The sequence below is a fragment of the Mustelus asterias genome, chromosome 8 (genome assembly GCF_964213995.1).
Source record: "Mustelus asterias chromosome 8, sMusAst1.hap1.1, whole genome shotgun sequence".
Lineage (NCBI taxonomy): Eukaryota > Metazoa > Chordata > Chondrichthyes > Carcharhiniformes > Triakidae > Mustelus > Mustelus asterias.
Window position 1 is genome coordinate 2762829 of NC_135808.1, and position 27245 is coordinate 2790073.

Sequence of the window (27245 nt, forward strand, 5' to 3'; positions counted from 1 at the left end):
TGATGATCAGCCATGATCAAAATGAATAGTGGAGCAGGCTCGAAGGGCTGAATGGCCTACTCCTGCTTCTATGTTTCTACGAAGGTTCACTCAACTGATTCCTGGGTTGTGAGGCGGATTATCTGATGAGCAAAATTCAAACAAGCTGGCCCTGTATCCACTGGAGTTTAGAAGATTGAGAGTTGACATTATTGACACAAAAATGGTGGGATGATGGCACAATGATTAGCGCTGCTGCCTCACAGCTCCAGGGACCTGAGTTCGATTCCTGGCTTGGGTCACTCTCTGTGTGGAGTTTGCACATTCTCCCCGTGTCTGCGTGGGTTTCCTCTGGGTGCTCCAGTTTCCTCCAAAGATGTGCGGGTTAGGTGCATTGGCCATGTTAAATTGCCCCTTCATGTCCTGGGATGTGTAGGTTAGAGGGATTAGCAGGGTAAATATGTGGGGTTACGGGGATAGGGCCTGGGTGGGATTGTTGTCAGTACAGACTTGGTGGGCCGAATGGTCTGTATCTGCCTGTAGAGATTCTATAAAAGATCCTGAGAGGATCTGACAGAGTGGATACTGAAATGATATTTCCCCCTCGTGAGAGAGACTAAAACTAGGCAGCGCAGTTTAAAAATAAGAGGTCTCCCATTTAATTATGTGGAGACATTTTTAATGACAGGATTTGTGTGCTTACAGTTAGACACCCAGGAAAGTGAACAGTTGAAACTGGAGTTACAATTCTGTCGGTAGTAAAGCTGGAGTTGCTAAATTTAAAATATTAAATAATTCTGTCTCTTTTTTTCCCCCCTCTCTTCATCCAACCTTTCATTTTTTCTTTTTATTTCTCTCTCAACCTAATTTGACTCGAATTCAGCTGCCTTCCTTCTCAGTCATTTGTACTATTTCTTCCCCTATCCGTAAGTTTAATTGTTTTAAGGTGTTAGGCATAATTAAATACCAAACATAACTTTCTGCGGCAAGTTCAGTTCCTATTTATTGTGCCAATGCAACAGTATCTTGAAGCTCGCAGGGGTTGGGGCGGGGGGGGGGGGGGGAGGGGGGCGTGGTGAGGTGGGGGGTGGGTGTTGACAGCAAGTTCTGGTGTCCATGATAATGGCGGAGTCATGCAAATTGTCAAGCAATTTATGCCGATTTGCAGCTCATGGCAATTATCGTCCTCACCACCATTCTGTGGTTGTGGCAACATGTATACGAATCAGGAATGTGCCATTCAACTCCTCAAGCCCATTCCAAGGCTGATCTGATTGTGGCCCCAACTCCCCATTCTGCTTTTTCCCTGATAACCTTTAACCCTGCTCACTGAGGTCCCGGGTGTCCTGTTATCCACACTACACCATAATTATATGATACTTCCAGCGAGTTACAGCACAAAACATTCTGCAGTAAAGGAGGGGAAGGAAACTCACGGCAGAATGAAACCACTACTCCAGAAAGATCTGGTCCATTAATGTCCCAGCTTTTGCAGTCAGCATGGAAAAGTTTTCTGACCCTGAAGAAATCTTTGCTGAGAGATCTAGTGATCTTTGTCATGAGAACTCTATCTTTTGACATGTAGTTGATTATAGCGTGAATGGGGACTCCCCACATTTGGCTGAAGTGATATAGGGCCTGGGTGGGATTGTGGTCGGTGCAGACTCAATGGGCCGAATGGCCTCCTTCTGCACTGTAGGAACTCTATGATATTATCCAGCAGCCAAAGACATTAACTAATTCTCGTAGACAACCAATCGGCAGTGAAAAAACTTCATAATCAAGTCACCTTTACAGAGCGAAATAAAGAATGAGGCACACAATTGGGCTATTAGCTTCACGAACACCAGAACTTGCTGTCAACCTCCCCGTGAGCTTCAAGATATTGTTGCATTGGAAGTTGAAATATCTCAAAGCTTACCGAATCAAAACGGAAATGTTTTAACAACATTCCACAAGGATGATTTTTCAAATGCCTGATCTGTTATTCAGCACGAACTACGCAGATCACGATTAAAAACCCACAGAACAAGGTTTCACTTTTCCTGAGGTTTCTAACAGTGATATGAGAGTGGAAAGGAGTGTGAATTTTGATTTGATTTATTATTGTCACAGCTATTAACATACAGTGAAAAGTATTGTTTCTTGCACGCTATACAGAGCATACCATTCATAGAGAAAGAAACGAGAGAGTGCAGAATGTAGTGTTACAGTCATAGCTAGGGTGTAGAGAAGGATCAACTTAAGCAAGGTAAGTCCATTTCTTGAGTCGGTCAGTACGTGACCTCAGACATTTGTATCTTTTTCCCGGTGGAAGAGAGAATGTCCGGGGTGCGTGGGGTCCTTAATTATGCTGGCTGCTTTGCCGAGGCAACGGGAAGTGTAGACAGTCAATGGATGGGAGGCTGGTTTGCATGATGGATTGGGCTACATTCACAACCTTTTGTAGATCCTTGCAGTCTTGGACAGAGCAGGAGCCATACCAACTTGTGATACAACCAGAAAGAATGCTTTCTACGGTGCATCTGTAAAAGTTGGTGAGAGTTCTAGTTCACATGCTAAATTTCCTTAGTCTTCTGAAAAAGTAGAGGCGTTGGTGGGCTTTCTTAACTATAGTGTCGGCATGGGGGGACCAGGACAGGTTGTTGGTGATCTGGACACCTAAAAACTTGAAGCTCTCACCCCTTTCTACTTCGTCCCCATTGATGTAGACAGGGGCATGTTCTCCTTTACGCTTCCTGAAGTCGATGATAATCTCCTTTGTTTTGTTGACATTGAAGGAGAGATTATTGTTGCCGCACCAGTTCACCAGATTCTCTATCTCATTCCTATAATCTGTCTCGTCATTGTTTGAGATCCGACCCACTACGGTGGTGTCGTCAGCAAATTTGAAAATCGAATTGGAGGGGAATTTGGCCGCACAGTCATCGGTGTATAAGGAATTTATTACATTCAGGTGGGTATTGTAAAATCGACTGTTTACAGTGTGACCTGTCCACACATTATCAGATTTGGTTTGAAGCCATTTCTCCTGTTATGATGTGGAGATGTCAGCGTTGGACTGGGGTGATCACAGTACGAAGTTTCGCAACACCAGGTTAAAGTTCAGCAGGTTTATTTGGAATAGGAGCAGCATTGCCAAAGCTTGTGATTCCAAATAAACCTGTTGGTCTTTAACCTGGTGTTGTGAGACTCCGTACTGTGCATTCCCCTGTCAAGCAGCCTGTTGTTTCATTACAAAACCTGCTGCTATTTTAACCAGATTAAAACATGTCCATCCTTAATGCTGATTAAGTTCCTGTAGAAGTGGGTAGTAGTAGATAAGGCACAGATATAAGCCATAACGAACATAGAGGAGGACCTGAGGTTCATGTCTCTTCTGAAAGGTGCACCACTGACAGTGTAGCACTCCCTGTGGGTTGTCAGCCGAGATTATGTACTCAGGTTTTTAGAGTATGTCTTGAAGCAACAACTTCTGAGTCAGAGGCAACAGTGTAGCATTGAGTCAAAGTCCAGCTTGTAACTTGCTATGTGCAGCGTACTTTGAGGGAAGGGGAAAGATGGAGCTTTTAAATTTTGAGAAACCTCTTAGAATTATCCCTGTGTCCTTTTCAAGAGTCTACACGCCTGAAATGTTAACACCTCTTGTATTACCACAGACGATGCCTGACTTACTGAGTATTTCCAGGATTGTCCGTTGTTACTGATTCCTTTGTTAAGACTGGGGAGAATTCAAGAGACTGTAAAATAGCCTCAATGTAAAACCACTGTACTCTACAAGAGTACATTATTACAGAATGTACCGTGAAGTATTAATGAGAAATAATCCAGACGGGTAATTTTGCAATGCTGAACACTGGAGTGTTTACAACAGTTGGAAAAGCAGAATATTTTTTTAAATGTTGATGAGATACATGTGCAATCATACAAGAAACACTTAAAGTTAGGTAGAACATGCAGTTAGGAAGGCAAACAACATTTTAGCTTTAATTGCATGCAGATTAGAGGACAAGAATAAGAAGATTTGTTCGATAAGGCCCCCCGTGCAAGGCTTCTCGAAAAAGTGAGAAGGCATGGGATCCAAGGGGCTGCTGCCCTGTGGATCCAGAACTGGCTTGCCCAAAGGAGGCAGAGAGTGTGTATAGATGGGTCTTTTTCTAATTGGAGGTCGGTCACCAGCGGTGTGCCCCAGGGATCTGTTCTGGGACCCTTGCTGTTTGTCATTTTCATAAATGACCTGGATGAGGAAGTGGAGGGATGGGTTGGTAAGTTTGCCGACGACACGAAGGTTGGTGGGGTTGTGGATAGTCTGGAGGGATGTCAGAAATTACAGAGGGACATAGATAGGATGCAAGGCTGGGCGGAGAAGTGGCAGATGGACTTCAACCCAGATAAATGCATAGTGGTCCATTTTGGTAGGTCAAATGGGATGAAGGAGTACAATATAAAGGGAAAGACTCTTAGTACGGTAGAGGATCAGAAGGACCTTGGGGTCCGGGTCCATAGGACTCTAAAATCGGCCCCGCAGGTGGAGGAGGTGGTTAAGAAGGCGTATGGTGTGCTGGCCTTTATCAATCGAGGGATTGAGTTTAGGAGTCTGGGGATAATGATGCAGCTATATAAGACCCTCGTCAGACCCCACTTGGAGTACTGTGCTCAGTTCTGGTCGCCTCATTACAGGAAGGATGTGGAAAAGATTGAAAGGGTGCAGAGGAGATTTACAAGGATGTTGCCTGGATTGAGTGGCATGCCTTATGAGGATAGGCTGTGGGAGCTCGGTCTTTTCTCCTTGGAGAGACGTAGGATGAGAGGAGACCTAATAGAGGTATATAAGATGTTGAGAGGCATAGATCGGGTGGACTCTCGGAGGCTTTTTCCCAGGGTGGAAATGGCTGCTACGAGAGGACACAGGTTTAAGGTGCTGGGGGGTAGGTACAGGGGAAAAGTTAGGGGAAGTTTTTCACACAGAGGGTGGTGGGCGAGTGGAATCGGCTGCCGTCAGTGGTGGTGGAGGCAAACTCAATAGGGTCTTTTAAGAGACTCCTGGATGAGTACATGGGACTTAATAGGATGGAGGGTTATAGGTAGGCCTAAAAGGTAGGGACATGTTCGGCACAACTTGTGGGGCCGAAGGGCCTGTTTTGTGCTGTAGTTTTCTATGTTTCTGTGTTTCTAAGGTATTACTACAGTTGCTGAGCTTTTCTGAGACTGCACGGTAGCGCAGTGGTTAGTACTGCTGCCTCACAGCGCCAGGGACCCAGGTTCGATTCCCGACTTGGGTCACTGTCTGTGTGGAGTTTGCACGTTCTCCCCATGTCTGCATAGGTTTCCTCCAGGTGATCCGGTTTCCTCCCAGTCGGAAAGTCGTGCCGGTTAGGTGCATTGGTCACGCTAAATTCTCCCTCAGTGTACCAGAACAGGCAGCGGAGTGAGGCGACTCGGGGATTTTCACAGTAACTACATTGCAGTGTTAATGTAAGCCTACTTATGACAATAAATAAACTTTAACTTTAAAACTTAAAAAAAACTATAGCTGAAATACCGTGTGCAGTTTTGGTCTCCGTGTCTAACTTTCCTTTGAGATGGTATAGCAGAGGTTCACTAGATTGGTTCTGGGATGAAATGGTTGTCTATGATGGGTGATGAGTGAATTGGGCCGAGGCTGTGTGGAGTTTAGAGGGTTTTGGCAACTGAGCTTGTTTCCTCTGGGTGGGAATTATAGAACACAGCCTCAAGAGAAGGGGATGATCATTTTGGACTGGGATGAGGAGAAATTTCTTCACTCAAAGGAGGGTTGTGGATTGCCCACCATTGGGTATAGTCGAGAGTGAAATCTATTGATTTCCAAAGAGATCCAAAATCTAGGGATGGGGGGCAGGCAGGAAAGTGGGGTTAAGGTATGATCTTTTATTCAGCATATTGAATGGTGGAGCAGCTTCAGGGGGCTAATATGTTTATGTTTCTTTATATGTTTCTTACTGCTGCTCTTGTTTTGTATGTTCTTGGGCGGGATTTTACCGGCACGACCGCCCAAGGTTCATACGGTCCCACCCGAGGCCAACGGAGAATGCTGTTCTCCAAGCCTCACCCGCCCCCGGAATCGGGGCGAGTATATTGGAAAAGTTCCAGACCTTGTGTTCTTATTAACATCATCTTTTTGCATTTTGAATCCAAAACTCTTTTAAAATTGATAATTAGTGTTACAAGTAGGTTTCCATTAACACCGCAATGAAGTTACTGTGAAAATCCCCTAGTCGCCACACTCCGGCGCCTGTTCAGGTACACTGAGGGAGAATTTAGCACGGCCAATCCACCTAACCAGCACGTCTTTCCAACTGTGAAACCGGGGAAACCCACGCAGACATGGGGAGAACATGCAGACTCCATACAGACAGTGACCCAAGCCGGGAATTGAACCCAGTTCCCTGGTGCTGTGAGGCAGCAGTGCTAACCACTGTGCCACCCCAAACTCCATAAACCGAGCATCATGATTCAGCTGGTGCAGTCGCCTGGAATATCTGTGTGATATCCGGTTGGTTAGGCACATAGTGCAACTTTTTCGTTATTTGCTAGTTTTTTTCTAATATTTCCCTAGCCAACCTCCCACATTCTAACCTCTCTAAACTTGAACTCATTCAGATTTCTGCAGTCCATGCCCTAACTCTCACCTAGTCCCGTTCACCCTTTAAAATTCTCAGGCTTGTGTTTAAATCCATGTGCCGCCTCAGCCCTCCCTCTGCCTGTAATCTTCCCCAGCTCCACAACCATCTCAGATCCCAATGTTCCTCAAACGTTGACCTCCTGTGCGTCCCACGTTTCCTTCAGCCTAACATTGACAGCTGCATCTTCAGTCAACTAAGCTCTGGAATTTCCTCACAAAGTCTCTCCTACATTCTCTTTGTAATTACTATTTAGAGTCACAGAGGTTTACAGCATGGAAACAGGGCCCTTCGGCCCAACTTGTCCATGCCGCCCAGTTTTTAACCCCTAAGCTAATCCCAATTGCGCATTTGGCCCATATCCCTCTATACCCATCTTACCCATGGAACTGTCTAAATGTTTCTTAAAAGACAAAATTGTACCCGCCTCTACTACTGCCTCTGGCAGCTCGTTCCAGACACTTGCCACCCTCTGAGTGAAAGAATTGCCCCTCTGGACCCTTTTGTATCTCTCCCCTCTCACCTTAAACCTATGTCCTCTAGTTTTAGACTCCCCTACCTTTGCGAAACCGAGTGTCATCGGCCTGAACCTTTGCTTCTCTGGCTCATGGCAATTGTCTGATTACACTCCTGTGAAGGGACTTGCAGATATCATAGACACTGTATAAATGTAATATGTTATTGCGTTATCCAGTGGTGTATTTTGATTTTGAACAAGGAAGACACCGCCGGCAGTTTGTACACTGCTATCAATGTTCTATTTTTCCTTCTGGCATTTCTCCACAGTTACACATAGCGATGGCTGAGGTAATCTCAGTCTCCTAAGTCTCAGGAACTTCAATAATTGGAAATTTACAAAGAGATCTGAGAAATTCCTTTCACTTTTCGATGATTATCCCTGCTGAGAACTTCCTCTAAGAAGGATAATTTTAACAATTGTAATTTCCTTGGGGAAGCACTTCAACTTGGTTAGGTTAATAGGGTTGTGACTTTCCGCTTACTAATGAATCAGGTGTGCTGTAGATACAGCCAATTTCTACCAATCTATCTCTCCTTCAAATGAGTACTTTTCTGCCTATTTCGCACAGTTTGTAGTTGTATCATCTTTTCAAGTTTGGGATGGAGCATGTCTGGTTCACCAACCTGACCAAGGGGTCCATCAATGTCCCCCTTGTTGTTACATAGAATCATAGAATCCCTACAGTGCAGAAGGAGGCCATTCGGCACCAATAATGATCCCACCCAGACCCAATCCCCACAACCCAACACATTTACCCTTGACACTAATGGACAATTTAGCACGGTCAATCCACCTAACCCGCACATCTTTGGACTATGGGACAAAACCGGAGCACCCGGAGGAAACCCACGCAGACACAGGGAGAACGTGCAGACTCTATACAGACAGTGACCCAAGCCGGGAATTGAACCCGGGTCCCTGGTGCTGTGAGGCAGCAGTGCTAACCACTGTGCCACCTACTGCCCCCATTACTTGGGTAATGATGTTGTGGGATTTAGCTGCGATGGTTAATCAAACCCCATCTGTCTCCTCATTGGTTTAAACAGACAGTGAAGATAATGTGCAATATGTGAAGGAGTTCAAAGAGTTGTCCCAATATTTAGATGTATTGATAACTACCTGACAATTCTGGAAACCAAATTAACACATTTCTCTCCCATTCTGAATATGACTAATCCCTCCTGGGATTTACAATTACCAGCTCGCCTCTTGATAGCTACACAAGCAATTGCTTCCCCGGGATACATTCACTCCCGCTTGGGCAACACCATGATTTTAAAAACTCCCCGGTCTTCTTTTCGAGACCCTCCGTGATCTCACTTCTCTCCATCTCTGCAATCAATCCAGCCCTGCAGTAACGGTCAGAGATCTGATGTTGATTTAATCGTAGAACATTTTGCTTCCAGTCTTGTGGGGCTAACAATTGAAGCATTGAGGAATAATTGTCGTCATGTCGATCACTTCAACAGATGTCAAATTCAGTCACGGTGGAACAACATTTGCCAGTAAACCCATGCAACAGAAGGCCTTTATGTAGGAGAGACTTTGTGAGGAAATTCCAGAGCTTAGGGACTAGATACGAATCTGTGCAAGTAATTGCATCATAGCCAGATACGAATCTGCGCAAGTAATTGCATCACAGCCAACCTATGGCCATTAACCCAACATGTGACATCTTCAAAACATGAGTCTTCTGAAATAACAATCTCTGAAATCTCCATGCCGACTCTGCACTGATAATATTACTGTTCTATTCTGACTTTTGGTTATAGAATATGTGAAGAAGAAGATTAAAGATAACTGATTTGTCAATTTTATAAACTGCTATCTAAGAGAGATTGGTTTTAATAATGGGGAACCTGCCTAACCTTGCCCTTTTGGAACCTGGTAGGATTGAGTGCATCAATGGCAAATTTTATTCTCCATGAGTGTTTGTAGAGAGCATTTTTTGAAAGGGGGTGTAAAGCCAGCATTCCACCAGATTCCCTGGGATTTCCGTTTGGCCAGTTACATTAAAAATTACCCACCCGTTGGGCTGAAATGCCCGCACTTGGTGAATGAGAAAGTGCTGTAAAATATTCAGCAGGTCAGGCAGCACTTAAGGAATCCAGCCTCAATATTTAGGTTGGCGGGAGCGGTTAGGGTGCGAATGTGACATTTAAACTTTCCCCATCTCGGGCGGGAAAGGCAAGAGGGGGGAACGGGACGCCTTACTCTTGAAGGCCCCCTCAGAGTTGGGCGCCCAATCCTGCGGGACATTGGAGCTCTGAGATACTCCCATCCTAGCCGCCAATACCACGATTGCCACCCTCTCGATTTCCTCCCAAGGTGTCCTCTACCCTCTCACCCCTGGATCCCCCGGGCCTTATCTTTGCAACGGTCCCTTAATTTCAGGCAGAGTTTTCCTGGCCGGATTGGAGAGCTGTCGGCCAATGTGATTGGCCAATCCAAGAGCGGAAGGAAGTACTGTCCACTGCCAATCAACGCTCAAGCGAGTGATGAACGGCAGTGGGAGTTGGAGAGGCAGCGATTGCGCGTTACGCGCTGGCTCTCAGGATGACTCGCACTGACTGCTTGCCACCCTTAAAATCCTATCCAAGGTTTCAGAACTCTGGTGAAAGGCCATTCACCTGAAATGCTAGCCTGTGCCAGAAACCTCCGACCTCGTCCGCAACTGCGATTCTCAGGCGCCACTGCAGTGAATGAAGGTTTGGCTGAGCGCCAAATTCTCACTGGCAGCGGAGCAGGAACGGACAAGATGGGACAATACCACCCCCCTGTCTCTCTGTCCACAAATGCCCTCTGACCTGCTGAGCATTTGTGGCATTTTCCCTTTACCTGAATCAGATTTACAGCATCTGTAGTCTGATGTTTTAGTCCATTGTTAGTGAATTGTTTTCTTCCAGCGTGTGATTCTGTGCATTTTATTTAGACAGTAACTTTTACAATAGTGGAGCTTCTGCAAAGTAATTGAATCAATTAATGCTCTGTTTCTGGTGGGTTTCTTTTCATGGCAATGAATTTAAATATGAGAGAGTGGTTTGTTTTTTAATCAAGATTAGAAAATTTTGTACAAATAGTAGGACTTGGTCCAATTTTAGTTGGAGAAGGAAAGGCTGCTTTCCACTCTGTTGACCAAATCGTAAAGTTAACAGAATTTTGTTCTATTGTTGTCAACGATCCGTCTCATGAGATGATGGTTTGCCCTTTGGTTGTCAGCTCTTGTGTTAAGCAGCAGTCTGGCATGGCGGTCTGTGCTGCATTTGCTGAAGCTGAAGACGGTGGTAAAGGATTTGTTGGCCTCTGTTTTCTCTGAGCCTTCGTTTTGGCTGGCTGGACTTTTCCCTTCTCCTCACCTCTCCCAATGCTCCTCCAAACGCTCAGCTACCTGAGATCACAGCCATCAGCCATTGTCGGTGCCAAAGATTGCCATCTTCATATCTCACTTGCAGGTGTCATAGAAAATAGGTGCAGGAGTAGGCCATTCAGCCCTTCAAGCCTGCACCACCATTTAATGCGACCATGGCTGATCTTGCACTTTCTATTGCCACTACATCCTTCCTCAAATAAGGGGACCAAAACTGTACGCAGTACTCCAGGTGTGGTCTCACCAATACCTTGTATAGTTGCAGCAATACTTCCTTACTTTTATACTTTATTCCTTTAGCTATAAATGCCAAAATTCTATTTGCTTTCCTTACTTTCCTTATCTGCTGTATCTGCACACCAGCTTTCTGTGATTCATGCTTGAGGACACCCAGATCCCTCTGCACCGAAGCATCCCAAAGTCTCTCTCCATTTAGATAATAAGTTGCCTTTCCATTTTACTGACTAGAAAATGGATATCCTCACACTTATCCACGTTAAACTCCATCTGCCACATTTTGGCCTACTCACCTACCTATCTATATCCATTTGTAACTTTTTTAATTTCCTCATTGCAAGTTACTATCTACACCTATTTTAGTGTCATCTGCAAATTCGACTGTAGTACCAGGATAGAAGCAGGCCATTTGGCCCATTATGCCTATGTTAGTCCTTTTGAAGAATTACCCATTCCCTGTTTTTTCTCTAAGGATCTGCAAATGTTCGCCTTCAAATATTTATCAAGTTTCCTTTTGAAAGTTATTTATTGAATCTGCTTGCCCAGTCCTTTCAGACAGCATCTTTTATGTGGCTTAGAGATGGGAATCTTCATTTCTAAGTTTTTGGGTGTGCTGTTGAACAAGCTAAATCGCAATAAGATGCAGTCCTTCAAACTATTCCAATCTCCCATGTTTGTATATAAATATTCTTTTAATATCAGTAAACCAGTTTAGATTCTTCTGATGTCAACTCAGATTTTTTCAGATTTCAGAAACTGAATTCTAAAGCCTACCACAAGCTCTGAATCCCCTCTTTCCCCCCTTTTCTCAATTTTACCTCTCCCCACCACCACTGTTGAACAGCTTGTTCAACACCACCGCCCACCCCCCTTCCCCCACATCTTCATCTGTCACAGCTTACCCTCTGATTTCAGCTTCTCTACCATTTGGCCATTCGCACCTTCTATTATCTATGGACTGCCATTAGCAGCCTTTCCCCTTGCTTTTGTGGCTATGACTCATCTTTCATTCCCTCCCCCTGCAGTATACATATCACGCACTTTCTATGCCTTTTAGCTTTGACAAAGGGTCGTCTGGACTTGAAACGTCAGCTCTTTCTCTCCTTACAGATGCTGCCAGACCTGCTGAGATTTTCCAGCATTTTCTCTTTTGGTTTCAGATTCCAGCATTAATTTGCTTTTATCCAAACTTGGAATCTGCGTTGCAAGTCCAGTTGGATAACCAGTGTACCTCTGGTTAACTGATTATACTTGTTGTAGACGTCACAAACCAGGTTTCCTGGCTTCACATCCATCCCAAATATTGGTAAAATTCAGAACAATTGGCAAGACCCACCAAATGAAGGGTCTGTTTGTTTTAAAGCCAATTCTGTACGAATGAAGTTGAAAGATACCAGTAGTATGGAAAGAGAACTTTCCCTACATGTTGTTAGGATCGGCAATGAGTTTATCCAGATCACATGTATCATAGAATCTACAGCACGGAGACAGGCCCTTCGGCCCAAACTGGTCCATGCCGACCAAAAAGCCCATCTAAGCGAACCCCATTTGCCTGCATTTGGCCCACATCGTACAGGATACATGTTAGATGAAGACTAAAAGTCCCTGGTCTCAGTCTGTACAGTAAGAAGTTTAACCACACCAGGTTAAAGTCCAACAGGTTTATTTGGTAGCAAAAGCCACACAAGCTTTCGGAGCTCTAAGCCCCTTCTTCAGGTGAGTGGGAATTCTGTTCACAAACAGAGCTTATAAAGACACAGACTCAATTTACATGAATAATGGTTGGAATGCGAATACTTACAACTAATCAAGTCTTTAAGAGACGAAACAATGTGAGTGGAGAGAGCATCAAGACAGGCTAAAAAGATGTGTATTGTCTCCAGTCTGTACCCCAGTCTGTACCCCAGCTTTCTGATAAAGAACCAACCCAGGATGATGTTTCTGCTCCTATCTCCACCACCAGTGTAAGATTAAAACACAATCAAAATAAGAGCTTTAATTTTTTGCCAAATCTATCCATGTCCCTTTTTGAAATGAACTATTGCTCCTTGGATGCAAAGCTATTTTTTTAAATTCCTATCAATCTTGAGGACATAACTTTGTCACTCAAATCTGTAGAGACTGCTCTTCCATTGCATTTTACATATGAAATCCTGATGGGACTGGACAGGCGAGATGTGGGAAAATGTTCCCAATGCAACCTTGGTCTCCTAGTCTGAAGAAAGACGTTCTTGCTATTGAGGGAGTCCATCGATGGTTCACCAGACTGATTCTTGGAATGGCAGGACTGACATATAAAGAGAGACTGGATCAACTGGGCTTATACTCATTAGATTTAGAAGTATGAGAAGGGATCGCATAGAAACATAAAATCCTGATGGGACTGAACAAGCTAGATGCGGGAAGAATGTTCTGATGTTGGGGAAGTCTAGAAGTCAGAAAAGATTTACTAAGATGCTACCGGGACTTGATGGATTGAGTTATAAGGAGAGGCTGGATAGACTGGGACTTTTTTCTCTGGAGCGTAGGAGGCTGAGGGGTGATCTTATAGAGGTCTATAAAATAATGAGGGGCACAGATCAACTAGATAGTCAATATCTTTTCCCAAAGGTAGGGGAGTCTAAAACTAGAGGGCATAGGTTTAAGGTGAGAGGGGAGAGATACAAAAGTGTCCAAAGGGCAATTTTTTCACACAGAGGGTGGTGAGTGTCTGGAACAAGCTGCCAGAGGTAGTAGTAGAGACGGGTACAATTATGTCTTTTCAAAAGCATTTAGATGGTTACATGGGTACAATGGGTATAGAGGGATATGGGCCAAATGCGGGCAATTGGGATTAGCTTAGGGGTTTAAAACAAAAGGGCGGCATGGACACGTTGGGCCGAAGGGCCTGTTTCCGTGCTGTAAACCTCTATGACTCTATGAACTAGCGGTCACAGTCTTAAGAATAAGGGGTAAGCCATTCAGGACTGAGATGAGGAAGAACTTCTTCACTCAGAGAGTTGTGAACCTGTGGAATTCTCTACCACGGAAAGCTGTTGGGGCCAGTTCATTCAAGAGGGAGCTGGACGTGGCCCTTGTGCCTAAAGGAATCAAGGGGAATGGGGGGAAGCAGGAGTGGGATAATGAAAGTGCATGATCACCCATGATTATATTAAATGGTGGTGCAGGCTCAAAGGGCCGAATGGCCTACTCATAGAGTCATAGAGGTTTACAGCATGGAAACAGGCCCTTCGGCCCAACTTGACCATGCCGCCCTTTTTTTTTAAACCCCTAAGCTACTCCCATTTGCCCGCATTTGGCCCATATCCCTCTATACCCATCTTACTCATCTAACTGTCTAAATGCTTTTTAAAAGACAAAATTGTACCCGCCTCTACTACTACCTCTGACAGCTTGTTCCAGACACTCACCACCCTCTGTGTGAAAACATTGCCCATCTGGAGACTTTTGTATCTCTCCCCTCTCACCTTAAACCTATGCTCCCTAGTTTTAGACTCTCCTACCTTTGGGAAAAGATATTGCCTATCTTGCTGATCTATGCCCCTCATTATTTTATAGACCTCTATAAGATCACCCCTCAGCCTTCTACGCTCCAGAGAAAGAAGCCCCAGTCTATCAAACCTCTCCTTGTAACTCAAACCGTCAAGTCCCGGTAGCATCCTCGTAAATCTCTTCTGCACTCTTTCTAGTTTAATAATATCCTTTCTATAATAGGGTGACCAGAACTCCTGCAGCTATTTTCTATGTTTCTATTCCATTAAATCATGGCTAATCTGTATCTGAACTCCCTTTTTTCTGAATCATTTGATACACTTGCCTAATAATCTATTACACTGAGTTTTGAAATTTGCAGTTAACTGCCAGCCTCCACAATCTTCTGGGAGAGTTTCCACATTTTGAATACCTTTTTTTAAAAAAAGAAATGGAGATTTGAAAATAATTCCTATTCTGGATTCTCCCACAATCGGGAAGAGTGTGTCTCGATCTACCCTATCAAATCTTTCAGTTAGGTCACCCCCTAGTTTGCCAAACTCGGGGCAATAAAACCCCAGTCTACTCAACATGTCCTCATAACTTTAACCATTCGATGTTGTCCATTGAAGGAGGTCACATGGGATGCCTAAAAAGTGGCACGTTGTATAAATGCATTCCATTCTTTTTTTTCTCTCTCTAGATCGAGCCATTGGTTGAAAGTGAACAGTTGCTGTGGATAAGTGGCATCGTCGGCCATGTTGACACCTTCAGGATCCCGGTCATTGCTCTCACCCCCCACAATAACCTCATTGCTGTGGCAGAAGCCCGAAAGCATTCATCGGCAGATATTGGCGCTAAGTTCATTGCTGTCCGCACGTCGACTGACAAAGGTGACTGAGTAACGTTAGCTTCATAAAGAACAAAAGGACTGAAACCAAAAGAGAAAATGCTGGAAAATCTCAGCAGGTCTGGCAGCATCTGTAAGGAGAGAAAGGAGCTGACCTTTCAAGTCCAGATGACCCTTTGTCAAAGCTAAAAGACATAGAAAGTGGGAGATATTTATACTGCAGGGGGAGGGAATGAAAGATGAGTCATAGCCACAAAGCAAGGGGAAAGGCTGCTAATGGCAGCCCATTGAGAGAATAAAAGGTGTGAATGGCCACCCAGCAGTATAAATATCTCCCACTTTCTGTGCCTTTAGTTTTGACAAAGGGTCATCTGGACTCGAATCGTCAGCTCTTTTCTCTCCTTACAGATGCTGCCAGATATGCTGCGATTTTCCAGCATTTTCTCTTTTGGTTTCAGATTCCAGCATCCGCAGTAATTTACTTTTATTAGAACGAAAGGGGGTGCTTATGAATCTTAGATTTGTGACAACAGGGGAGCTCCTTAACTCCGCTCCACAATTCTCTGCCAGTCCTTTGTCCTGACAGTTGAACTATTCAGATGCTGAAGAGAATTAGCATATAATCATATTTGAAGCCGGAAATGTGGTTGACCAAAGAAACTGGGTGAAATTTCCAGTCCTGTAGCATACAGAATTGTTTCCCACAGGACAATCAAATGCTCCTGCCTCTGAGAACAGGCCACTCATAAAGCAACCATTGTCTGACCTGATCCTGATTTATAGCCAAACCATTGGACATGTGCTCAGGGAAAACAAAGGATTTAAAACTCTGCTTTGCAAACCTCCCGCTGAATCTGATTTATTTTTAATGGTGTAGTACTGAAACAAGTTGCTGATCAAGGTATTCTGAGGCAGAGCATAACAGAGGCAGTAAGAAGGTGAATGAACTGTGAAAGGTAAAATCCTGACCTTTGTTACACTGACCAAGGTTACACTATTGTAAATCTTGGCTGCTGTAAACGCTTCTGTCTTGTGTGGGGTAGAGAAAAACTTTTTCTTCTCCAATTTGCTTAGTAAACAGCTTAAACAGCAGGCAAACTGCCAATAAAACAATAGTGCAGATTACACTTTGATATTCTGCAAAGATCAAAGCTCATTTTCATTTCGCCAGATGTAAAGTTAAAAATGGCCACATTAACCCCTTCCTTCTCCTCCCCCTGCATGATACATGAAGTTTACAATTTGTGCATTCACTTTGTTCACGTAAAGGTATTTAGATTCAGTTTGTATAAATCTGCTGTGGCCAAACCTGTTGGTCCTTACTCTCTGGGTTAATATCTGGGAAAGCTCTGGTGTGAAATGCCACAATGTTTTCTAAACTGGTGAGGGATAAACTAGCAACTGCCTTCTAATTTCAGATGTCAGCATAGGAACAGAAGGAGGCAAATTCAGCCCTTCGAGCCTGATCCGCCATTTAATCAGATCATGGCTGATCTCTCTCTGCTCTCAAATCCACCTTCTATCTCCTTCTTGAAACCATTCAATGATTCAGACTCCACCGCGCGATGGGGCAGCGAGTTCCACAAATTCACCTCCCTCTGCGAGATGTAGTTCCTCCTCATCTCAGTTTTAAATCTACCGCCTCTCAACCCATACTTGTGACCTCTTGTTCTAGTTTGCCCCATGAGAGGAAACATTTGGTCTACACTCACTCTATTAATCGCTTTTAATATTTCATATACCTCGATCAGATCCCCCCTCTCATCCTCCTAAACTCCAGCGAGTGTGAGCAAAAACTGTTTAATCTCTCCTCATAAGTCAACTCCTTCATCCCCGGAATCAATCTGGTGAACCTCCTCTGAACTGCCTCCAATGTCACCACCTCCTTCCTCAAATAAGGAGGTCAAAGTTGGACACAGTACTCCAGATGTGGTCTCACCAACACCCTATACAATTGCAAATACGCTTTTCTACTTTTACACTCCAATCCCTTTGCAATAAATGCCAACATCCCATTTGCCTTTTTTATTACATGCTGCACCTGCACACCGACTTTTTCAATGCTTCACAATCTCAGTAATTTCAGTGCCTACTTTAGAGAGAGAATGACTCTACATTTACCTTGCGTCGATTCCAGCCTCAGAATGTGCCAAAGCACTTTGACATGTGGTCACTGCTGTAATATAGGAAGTGTGGCAACCCATTTGCAAACAGCAAGCTCACACTTGCTATGAGGTGTAAATATAAGGCAGGGCACCAGAAAGAATTCCCAGGCAGGTGGAAGGGAAGGCAGTCTGTAAGGAGGATATAAATAGTTTACAGAGAGATATTGACAGGTTAAATGGGTGGGCAGGAAATTGGCAAATGGATTTGAATGTAGAAAAATGTGAGATAGTTCAGACCGGAAGAAGGAATGAGAAGCTGGATTATTATTTAAATGGAGAGAGACTGAAGAAAACGGTAATACAAGGGAACTTGGGGGTCCTTGCTCCTGAAACCCAAAAAGCTAGCATACAGCTGCAGAAGATAATAGGAAGGCAAATGAAATGCTGGCTTTTATTTCAAGGCGGCTGGAGGTGGCACAGTGGTACATTGGTTAGCACTGCTGCCTCACAGCGCCAGGGACCCAGGTTCAATTCCAGCCTCAGGTGACTGTCTGTGTGTGGAGTTTGCACATTCTCCCCGTGCCTGCGTGGATTTGCTCCGGGTGCTCCGGTTTCCTCCCATACTCCAAAGATGTGTGGATTAAATTGCCCCTAAGTGTCAGGGGGACTAGCAGGATAAATACGTGGGCTTAGGGGGATGGGACCTGGTGGCATTGTTGTCGGTGCAGACTCAATGGACCAAATGGTCTCCTTCAGCACTGGAGGATTCTGTGATTCTAGTTACTGGTGACGCCACATGGGCAGCACAGTGTTTAACACTGCTGCCTCACAGTGCCGGGGACCCAGGTTCAATTCCAGCCTCGGGTGACTGTCTGTGTGAGGAGTTTGCATGTTCTCCCCGTCTCCGGGTGCTCCGGTTTCCTCCCACACTCCAAAGATGTGCAGGTTAGGGGGATTAGCCATGCTAAATTGCCCCTTAGTGTCCCAAGATGTGTAGGTTAGGGGGATTAGCAGGGTAAATACTTGGGGTTATGGGGAACAGGTCTGGGTGGGATTTCCCTGAGTGTTGGGGGATTACGTGAGGTTACAAGAATAGGGCCTGGGTGGGATTGTTGTCGATGCAGACTCGATGGGCTGAATGGCCTCCTTCTGCACTGCAATGATTCTATGATCTAGAATACTGTGTACAGTTTTGGTCTTCCTATTTAAGGAAAAATGTATTATCATTGGAGGCAATACAGGGGAGACTGACCCTGGGTATGGAGGGACTGCCACATGAAGAAAGATTAAATAGGTTGGCTCTATACCCCTTGGAATTCAGTAGAATGAGAGGTATTATGATTGAAACATAAGATTCTTAGGGGGTTAGACAGGGTTAATGCTGAGAGGATGTTTCCACTCATGGGAGAGTGTCGGACCAGAGGGCATAGTCTCAGAAAAGGAGTTCTCATTTAAGATGGATTTGCGGAAGAATTTCTTCTCTCAGAGTGGTGAATCTTTGGAATTCTTCACCCAGGAAGCTGTGGAGGCTGAGTCCTTGACCATTCTCATGGCTGAGAGCGATAGGTTTTTAATCAGTCGGGAAATTAAGAGTTATGGAGATGAGGCAGGAAAGTGGACTTGGTGAGTGTTAGATCAGCCACGATCTTATTAAATAGCAGAAAGCTCAAAGGGCTGAATGGCCTTACTCCTGTTCCTATTTCTCATGGTCACAGAATCTTGTACATCCGGCAGAGCGGACAGACAGGGGAAATATGTCTCGACAAAGCTACAGAATCGGCAAATGGCAATTCCCCAAATTGTGCTGGAATGGCAGTGGCTTCGGACTGATTTGCAAATTGCTATCCATTGACCCATTCCCAGTTCCTCACAAAAACCTCCATGTTAGGATCACTGTGGATTAAGGTTTCCTCTGCTGTTCTTTGCAAAGCAAAGTCAAAGGCCTGCTGGCAGATCAATTGCAAATAGACTGCCGAGAAAATCTCCTTCCTTATCATGCACACTGCCATGAGAATTATCAAATTATTCCCATTCCCCTGCCTTTTCCACTCAGCACTGCAAAATTTTCTGTTAATATTTACCCAATTCCCTTTTGGAAGTTATTATTGAATCTGCTTCCAATGTTTCAACAGCACATTGCAGGTGTGACTTATAGATATGGGCTGGCACGGTGGCTCAGTGGTTAGCACCGTTGCCTCACAGCGCCGTGGTTAGCACTGTCCAGCCACTGGCTATAAAAACATGTAAGGCATTTCACCTAACCCAGGTGAAATGCCATACATGTTTTTATAGCCAGTGGCTGGACAGTGCTAACCATGGTGGCACAGTGGTTAGCACTGCTGCCTCACAGCTCCAGTGACCCGGGTTCGATTCTCACCTTGGGTCACTGCCTGTGCGGAGTTTGCACGTTCCCCCCGTGTCAGCGTGGGTTTCCCCCGGGTGCTCCGGTTTCCTCCCACAGTCTGAAAGACGTGCTGGTTTAGGTGCATTGGCCGTGCTAAATTCTCCCTCAGTGTACCTGAACAGGCGCCGGAGAGTGGTGACTGGGGGATTTTCACAGTAACTTCACTGCAGTGTGAATGTAAGCCTACTTGTGACACTTTAAAAACTTTAAACCTTAAAAAACTTTAAACCTTAAAAACTTTAATTGAAAAGTAAAAGTTATTTGTTGTTAGGACTGCAGTGGTGTAGTAAATAAAGAAAATTGAAGTTGAATTCAGCTATTTCCTGTATGTTATTTCTGAGACCCGATGTGACCATCTCAGTGGGTACATGCTTACAGAAGCATAAATCACCAGTTCACACATGTGCTTGTAACAGTTGCTAATATGGAGAGTGAAAATGTCACCTTGATGCAGAAGAAGGCCAAGGTTAAGGTGTGGTATCAAACCTGGCTTGCCAATAGTAAACATGATGTGGTATACTTGGAACGAGTGTATTTCACACTGACATTTACTAGCTTGCTTCATAATTGTTTTCCTTTAGGTGATACCTGGAGCCCCACCACCTTCATTGACAACGATGGTTCACATGTTGATGGTTTAAATTTGGGGGTAATATTGGTGGATGAAGAGAAGAATCTTATTTTTATCATCTACACAATGTGTGCCCACCACTACCACTGTAACGTTTCCAGCACACTCCTGATTGAGAGCCAGGATGATGGACGAACCTGGAGCCAACCGAGAAACCTCTCCAAAATGATTGGCACCAAAATGTTTGCACCAGGCCCCGGATCTGGAATCCAGGTGAGTGAAGTGGGAGGGGGAGAAATGAAAAGTTTTCAAATACTTTGAATTAGAATGAGAACTGGCAGACACCCTGGATAAGACCAGGAGACAACAACGATACAGTTGTGCGACTTGGATTACATTTCAAACCCCTGCTAAAATGTATTTTCATAATCTCAGAGGTGAAATCTTCCATGAGCCAGTGATTTGATTTGATTTATTATTGTCACGTGTATTAGTATACAGTGAAAAGTATTGTTTCGTTGTGGGTGGAGATAAGGAATAGTAGGGGGAGAAAGTCACTGGTGGGCGTGGTCTATAGGCCCCCAAATAATAACTTTGAGGTGGATCGGGCTATAAACAGGCAAATAATGGATGCGTGCAAAAACGGAACAGCAATAATCATGGGGGATTTTAACCTGCATATTGATTGGTTGACTCAAGTCGGACGCGGGGGACTTGAGGAAGAGTTCTTAGAATGCTGTCGGGATAGTTTCCTCGAACAGTATGTTACAGAACCTACGAGGGAACGAGTTATCTTGGATCTGGTCCTGTGTAATGAGACAGGTAAAATTAATGATCATCTTGTGAGGGACCCTCTTGGAATAATCACAATATGGTTGAATTTCTAATACAAATGGAGGGTGAGAAAGTAGGGTCCCAAACCAGTGTCCTCTGCTTGAACAGAGGGGAGTACAATAGGATGAGGGCAGAATTGGCTAATGTAGACTGGGAGCGCAGACTAGTTGGTAGGACAGCTGAGCAACAGTGGCGGATTTTTAAGGAGATTTTTCTCAGTACTCAGCAAAAACATATTCCTGTGATAAAGAAGGAATGTAAGAAAAGGGATAACCAGCCATGGATAACTAAGGAAATAAAGGACAGTATTAAATTAAAAACCGATGCGTACAGAGTGGCCAAAACTAGTGGGGAATTAGAAGATTGGGAAAGCTTTAAAAAACAAGAAAGAACTACTAAGAAAGCGATAAAGAAAGGAAAGATAGATTATGAAACTAAACTAGCACAAAATATAAAAACTGATAGTAAAAGTTTTTACAAATACATAAAAAGGAAAAGAGTAGCTAAAGTAAATGTTGGACCCTTAGAAGACGAGAAGGGGGATTTAATCATGGGAAACGAGGAAATGGCCGAGGCCTTAAACAAGTTTTTTGTGTCGGTCTTCACGGTAGAGGAAACAAATAGCTTACCGAAAATTGATGGTCGTGGGACTGTAGGGGGTGAGGTCCTTAAAATGATTAATATTACTAAAGAGGTAGTGCTTGGTAGGCTAATGGGGCTAAAGGTAGATAAGTCCCCATGCCCGGATGGAATGCATCCCAGGGTACTGAAAGAAATGGCAGAAGTAATAGCAGATGCGTTGGTTGTAATTTATCAAAATTCGCTGGACTCTGGGGAAGTGCTGGCTGATTGGAAAACAGCTAATGTGACGCCACTGTTTAAAAAAGGAGGTAGACAAAAGGCGGGTAACTACAGGCCGGTTAGCTTAACGTCCGTAGTTGGGAAATTGCTGGAATCCATCATTAAAGAAGAAATAGCAGGACACCTGGAAAAAAATGGTTCGATCAAGCAGACGCAGCATGGATTCATGAAGGGAAAGTCGTGTTTGACGAATTTACTGGATTTTTATGAAGATGTAACAAGTGCAGTTGACAGAGGGGAACCGGTGGATGTGGTGTTTTTGGATTTCCAGAAGGCGTTCGATAAGGTGCCTCACAAAAGGTTGCTGCAGAAGATTAAGGTACGCAGAGTTGGGGATAAAGTGTTAGCGTGGATTGAGGATTGGCTATCTAACAGGAAGCAGAGAGTTGGAATAAATGGGTGCTTTTCTGGTTGGTAGTTGGTGACTAGTGGCGTGCTGCAGGGATCGGTGCTGGGGCCTCAACTGTTTACCATATACATAGACGATCTGGAGGAGGGGACCGAGTGTCGGGTTACAAAGTTTGCGGATGACACAAAGATGAGTGGGAAAACGAATTGCGTGGGGGATGCGAAAAGTCTGCAGAGAGATTTGGATAGGCTAAGTGAGTGGGCGAGAATCTGGCAGATAGAGTATAACGTTGACAAGTGTGAGGTTATCCACTTTGGAAGGAATAATAGTAAAATGGACTATTATTTAAATGGTGAAAAATTACAACATGCTACTGTGCAGAGGGACCTGGGGGTCCTTGTGCATGAATCGCAAAAACTCAGTTTGCAGGTGCAGCAGGTGATCAAGAAGGCGAATGGAATGTTGGCCTTTATCGCGAAGGGGATGGAGTATAAAAGCAGGGAGGTCTTGCTGCAATTGTACAAGGTACTGGTGAAGCCGCAACTAGAGTACTGTGTGCAATTTTGGTCCCCTTATTTGCGGAAGGATATATTGGCCTTGGAGGGAGTACAGAGAAGGTTCACCAGGTTGATACCGGAGATGAGGGGGTTAGCTTATGAGGAGAGATTGAGTAGATTTGGCCTGTACTCATTGGAGTTTAGAAGGCTGAGGGGAGATCTTATAGAGACATATAAGATAATGAAGGGGCTGGACAGGGTAGAGGCAGAGAGATTCTTTCCACTTAGAAAGGAAACAAGAACTAGAGGACACAGCCTCAAAATAAGGGGGAGTCAGTTTAGAACAGAGTTGAGGAGGAACTTCTTCTCTCAGAGGGTAGTGTGTCTCTGGAATTCTCTGCCCATTGAAGCAGTGGAGGCTACCTTGTTAAATATGTTTAAGTCACAGGTAGATAGATTTCTGATCAATAAGGGAATTAAGGGTTATGGGGAGTGGGCGGGTAAGTGGAACTAAACCACTATCAGATCAGCCATGATCTTATTGAATGGCGGGGCAGGCTCGAGGGGCTAGATGGCCTACTCCTGCTCCTACTTCTTATGTTCTTATGTTTCTTGCATGCTATACAGACAAAGCATACCGTTCATAGAGAAGGAAAGGAGAGGGTGCAGAATGTAGTGTTACAGTCATAGCTAGGGTGTAGAGAAAGATCAGCTTAATATGAGATAGGTCCATTCAAAAGTCTGACAGCAGCAGGGAAGAAGCTGTTCTTGAGTCAGTTGCTACGTGTCCTCAGACTTTTGTATCTTTTTTCCGACGGAAGAAGGTGGAAGAGAGAATGTCCGGGGTGCGTGGGGCCCTTAATTATGCCGGCTGCTTTGCTGAGGCAGCGGGAAGTGTAGACAGAGTCAATGGATGGGAGGCTGGATAGTCCATTCTTCGGCAGCTGTGTCGACACTTCTTCCGAGTTAATCCATTTAACTTTTTCCTTAATAAGATGGCTCTTCTTATTGGTGCTGGTGGAAAACAAAATCGGTTTGACTGCAGAGCCTAAGCAAGTATTTTGCTTTGGATATTGTGAGAAGTTGAGCTTTGCATTCTGTCTTAGTCCTATTAGGTTTTCCATTAGTTATGTAGCTCTATCTCTCATATCCGGGACATGCACCATTATGCCATGTCCTCATGGCTGTATCTTATTATCCTGCTTTCCCCCAATCTCTGAAATATCCTTTCATCACTTGTATCTTTGGAGGCGTTGAAATGAATAATCCGAACCAACTACTTCAGTGCTCTCTTGCCTCTTTCTGTATCTACATAGAATCCCTATAGTACAGATGGAGGCCATTCGGCCCATCACATCTCCACCCACAACAATCCCACCCTATCCCCGTAACCCCACATATTTACCCTGCTAATCCCCCTGACACTAAGGGTCAATTTAGCATGGCCAATCAACCTAACTTGCACATCTTTGGTGTGTGGGAGGAAACCACGCAGACATGGGGAGAATGTGCAAACTCCACCCAAGCCTGGGATTTCAGGTTGGTAGGCTCCATTTAGTGGTGTACTACAAAGTATTTAAGCCTCAGCTATTTATAGTCTATATCAATGGATTAGATCAGGAGACAGGTTTTAATATATCGAGGATATAGGTGGGAAAGTAAAGTGTGAGAAGGACACAAAAACGTTGCAAACAGATGGGGAGGGACAGATTAAATGAGTGGGTATAAGTGCGTTGGTATTTGGGGAGACCTGGATGTCCTTGTGTATGAATCACAAAATTAACCCAGAGCCTAATCTGGGCAAATTGAATCTTGAAGCAGTGGCAAACATTGCAGGAAACAGAATGCAAGTTGTTCTGTATGTAACTCGCTTAAAAATTAAAAATTCTCCCAAGTGTTTCTGCTATTTCCTTCCTGATTCTTCTCTGATATAACTAGCAGAGATGAATAGAAACTCAGTCTGACTTCCCTTTAACCTTAGCTGGATTAGAACTTGATGCTAACTGCCAACTGTCAAAATAATTGAACCCAACCCAATAAGTTAGCTCGTTGCAAAATCTTTGCAGATTAGTAAGAATTCTGGTACAGGGAATGAAAACTTTCACACAACTGTCCATTTGTGTGTGCACTGGATAAGAGCAGAGAGAGTACTGTTTAGGTTTATAATGTGGTCCTTTGCATAATACTCGCGTTCCTCAATGAATGAGCACATATGAAAGGCAAGTTAAGATGGGGAGACGATGGCCCAGTGATATTATCGCTAGACTATTAATCCAGAAACTCAGCTAATGTTCTTGGGACCCAGATTCAAATCCCGCCATGGCGGATGGTGGAATTTGAATTCAATAAAAAAAATCTGGAATTGAGAATCTATTGATGATCATGAAACCAATGTCGATTGTCGGAAAAACCCATCAGGTTCACTAACGTCCTTTAGGGAAGGAAATCTGCTGTCCTTACCCGGTCCAGTCTACATGTGACTCCAGAAGCTTTTTCCCATGTTGGAAGAGTCAATTACTAGGGGGCATAAGTTTAAGGTGCGAGGGGCAAGGTTTAAAGGAGATGTACGAGGCAAGATTTTTACACAGAGGGTGCCTGGAACTCGCTGCTGGTGGTGGAAGCAGATATGATAGTGAGTTTTAAGGGGCTGTCTGGACAAATACATGAATAGGATGGGAATAGAGGATATGGTCCCCGGAAGGGGAGGAAATTTTAGTTCAGTCGGGGGCAGCATGGTCGGTGCAGGCTTGGAGGGCCGAAGGGCCTGGTCCTGTGCTGTAATTTTCTTTGTTCTTTGTTCAATGTGGTTGACTCAACTGCCCTCTAAGGGCATCTAGGAATGGGCAATAAATGCTGGCCAGCCAGCGACACCCATGTCCCACAAATGAATAGCGTAGAAATAATAAAACCCCTCGGAGACAATAGCAGATTAAGAAACATCCAAATGCATTGTGTTTATTTACTGATATTCCCCATGTTAAACAGTGTGGGATAGAAATTCATCTTGGGGATTGGGAGGGCAGGGTAGGTAATTGAGCAATATAGTGTTGACTACCAGTTATACAAGCTGCTCGATATTTGGTTTCATTGCAGCCTTTTCATAGAAGTCAGTGCCACCTGTGCCCAGGACTAATTCCTGCCCCAGTAAACAAAGCTTGCGTCTGCCTGAAGTTCCAGTCATTTTCTCACGATAACAGAAACTCTTTTCCACAGAAAAAGTACAATCCGAAGAAAGGCCGTTTGATCGCCTGCGGGCATGGGACAATTGAGGAAGATGGGATCTTCTGCCTTTTGAGTGATGACCACGGCAAGACCTGGAGGAATGGAGGCAGCCTGAAAGGAATTCCGTACAATCAGCCAAAAAAATTCTTTGACTTCAATCCAGACGAGAACCAGGTAATAATTTCCTTTCAATTGGCCAAGAGTTTCTCATAAAGGTAGAGTGGGCAGTACTGTGGGAGTGCGGGAAGGGACCAATGTGTGTGAAAGCCCGGGAAAATACAACCTTAATATATTGAGCCCCAGAGTAAAGGGGGATCTAGAACCAGAGGGCATAGTTCCAGAATAAGGGGTCACCCATTTAAGATGGAGACAAGGAGAAATTTCTTCTCTCAGAAGATGATTAGCCTTTCGGATTCCCTATCCCAGAGAGCAGTGAAATCACTGAGTATATTCCAGGCTGAAATAGGCAAACTGTTGATCTACAAGAGAATCAGGGGTTACGGAGGCTGGCAGGAAAAATAGAGTTGAATCCAAGGTCAGATCAGCCATGTTTTGAATGGTGGAGCAGGCTCAAGGGTTTGCATAGCCTACTGTTCATGCTCTTCTGATCGACAATTACTCAGTTTCTCAATACAGGGTTAATTGGACCCTGCTCTCCTTTTGATGGCGATCATGTAATTAGTCTTCAGAGGCAGAAGTCCTTTCACCAAAATCCCTTTATTTAGAAACTCTAACAGCAGTACACAGAGTGCGAACAGTTAGCAGTCTATCTCTGGGGGTGCCAGAGGAACTGACACTCCCGGTTAAGTACAAGGCAAAGACTCCCTGATTGGCTCATCAATTGGATCCTTAATCAGGGAACTCTTTTTGTCCAACCAAATAAACAAAAATTAACTTAGGGACAACTCAAAAGGGGCAGCTCCCTAAAGGGAGGGGAACCGCCCGAATCAAAAGACAAAGCGGAAAGGAAACTTAAAACATCAAATTAAAATGTGATTAATGGGGTCAATGATACACCCCCGTCCCTGCGGTGCCCAGCTGGCATGGAAGGCATCAACGGTGCCCTCGGACACTGCATGCTCCCTTTCTACGGACAGCCGGCCGTGAATGTAGCCACGGTAGAGGGGCAGACAGTCGGGTTGGACGACCCCCTCGATCGCCCGCTGCCTGGACCTGTAAATGGCACGCCATGCCAGGCCCAGGAGCAGGTTCACGAGGAGGTCCTCCTCCTTCCCCGCACCCCGCCTCCCCTCCCCCCCCCCCCCCCCCAACCCTCTCCATACCAGGTGCCCATAGATCAAGAGCGTGGGGCTGAAGTG

The 27245-nt window shown here is 44.6% G+C and overlaps 1 protein-coding gene across 1 annotated transcript in view; it reads left to right on the top strand.

Moving 5' to 3' along the window:
* Positions 1–27245, top strand: part of neu1 (neuraminidase 1) — a 33356-nt gene that overhangs the window by 1515 nt on the left and 4596 nt on the right. The window contains exons 2-4 of the mRNA XM_078217275.1: positions 14937–15126; positions 20174–20436; positions 25918–26100. Of these exons, the coding sequence (XP_078073401.1) occupies positions 14937–15126; positions 20174–20436; positions 25918–26100 (636 nt within the window). The remainder of the gene's footprint in view (positions 1–14936; positions 15127–20173; positions 20437–25917; positions 26101–27245) is intronic.